This window comes from Gavialis gangeticus, unplaced genomic scaffold, assembly GCF_001723915.1.
Source record: "Gavialis gangeticus isolate Ggan-Ray unplaced genomic scaffold, GavGan_comp1, whole genome shotgun sequence".
Taxonomy (NCBI): domain Eukaryota; kingdom Metazoa; phylum Chordata; order Crocodylia; family Gavialidae; genus Gavialis; species Gavialis gangeticus.
In genome coordinates this window covers 71,808,102-71,809,484 of record NW_017729025.1, presented here as the reverse complement: position 1 = coordinate 71,809,484, position 1,383 = coordinate 71,808,102, and the positions used below count along the sequence as shown (strand labels likewise).

General features: G+C 39.6%; 1 protein-coding gene across 3 annotated transcripts in view; it reads right to left on the bottom strand.

Moving 5' to 3' along the window:
• Positions 1-287: 287 nt before the first annotated feature.
• The window catches only part of STXBP6 (syntaxin binding protein 6), a 295,237-nt gene continuing 294,141 nt past the window's right edge, over positions 288-1,383 (bottom strand). For all 3 annotated transcript variants that reach the window (XM_019518937.1, XM_019518938.1, XM_019518936.1), the window contains exon 6: positions 288-677. In XM_019518937.1, coding sequence (XP_019374482.1) covers positions 654-677 — 24 coding nt within the window. In that variant the 3' untranslated portion in view covers positions 288-653. The remainder of the gene's footprint in view (positions 678-1,383) is intronic.

Below are 1,383 nucleotides of genomic sequence, written 5' to 3'. Positions count from 1 at the left end.
CATTTGTTATGTTTCCTTATACAATCCAAGTAATCAATATGAAAAATAAGACAAGAAATACTTGAAATGCAGCATGGATAGCAGGCTCACATCTTGTAGTTGAGATCTGCACTTCTGAATGCTGGTGACGGCACATGCAAAAACTCCTACTCTGAGTGGAGGAAATCATAAGGCCTGTTGTTTCCCATGGCAAACCAGTCTGTTCTCCAACTAGAATACTATGATCTAGGATATAATTCCACCTGGCAAATTCTGTTAGCTCTACAGGAAATGAAAAAGCTCACATAAACATTACTTAGATTTTATATCCATACAGTAAAACCACTTGTAGCCAATGTAATACTTCTTCCTGTGTGATAAAAAGTTGTCAGCTTAAACCTGTCCAGGTTGTCATTTGGTCCAATTTCCGTGTTTCTAAAAATACCGACTACAGCTTAAGTAACAAAACAAAAAGAACTTTGGAGGTACAGCAGCATTGCTTAGTGAGATAACCATAAAACCGTAGGAATTAACCATTTCCTGCATGGTAACTGAAATAACTGTTCTTCACCGAGTTGGAAGGATAAAGCAGGTGGAAGTTTGGATCTCCTGTAAAAGTTGCTGAACTTAGCTTTTCAGTTTCTCTTGGAAAGATCTCCATGTTAGGCAGTTTCTCAACATTTGTGCTTCATAGCAAGCTGAAAAACAAGGAGAGAGAGAGAGAGAGAGAGAGAGAGAGAGAGAGGGAGAAGTGAGACAAATGGATCTCATTGGTAACTTTGGCCACACCTGCAGAAAGTGACTTATCTGGATGAGAAATTATGTGATAATGGAGTTCTAGATTTTTTTCTGTTGTTATGGGAGTAGCTGAAATTAAGGCCTGAAACCAGATACAAGTGTTGGCTAAGGTGAGACCTTTCTTGCATTAGGTATTGTTTCCCTTCTGCAAGAGGGGAGGGTTTAGCTGCTTTCAGAGTACAATCTTTCTGGATTCTCCTTTATTTCATCTCCTGTGAAGGTAAAAAAAGAGCTGAGACTCACTAGGTGTGCATGCACATCTTTCCTCCAGAAGTCAAGAGAGATGATTCAAGTCTGAAGTTTAACTAATCAAATAGGTTTTGAATTCCTAAGCCAAGCTGTTTCAGAGATATGATGAATGCCCTAGTTCTTAACTACAGTTAGCAAAATGATGATCCCTAGTGAACTGAAACTCTTGTAGGAAAATAATCTTCCTTGGGCTAAGATTCTGTATGTAACATTTTAGGCCAAATTTGCTCTTGCACAGCTTGAAATCTTTTAATGAAGAACCAGCTCCAACCTTTAACTATCTAGAAGATATTGTCCACAGATTTTTGTACGCTCTTACACGTGTGTGTGTTGGGGGGCGGGGGGGGGGGGGGGGGG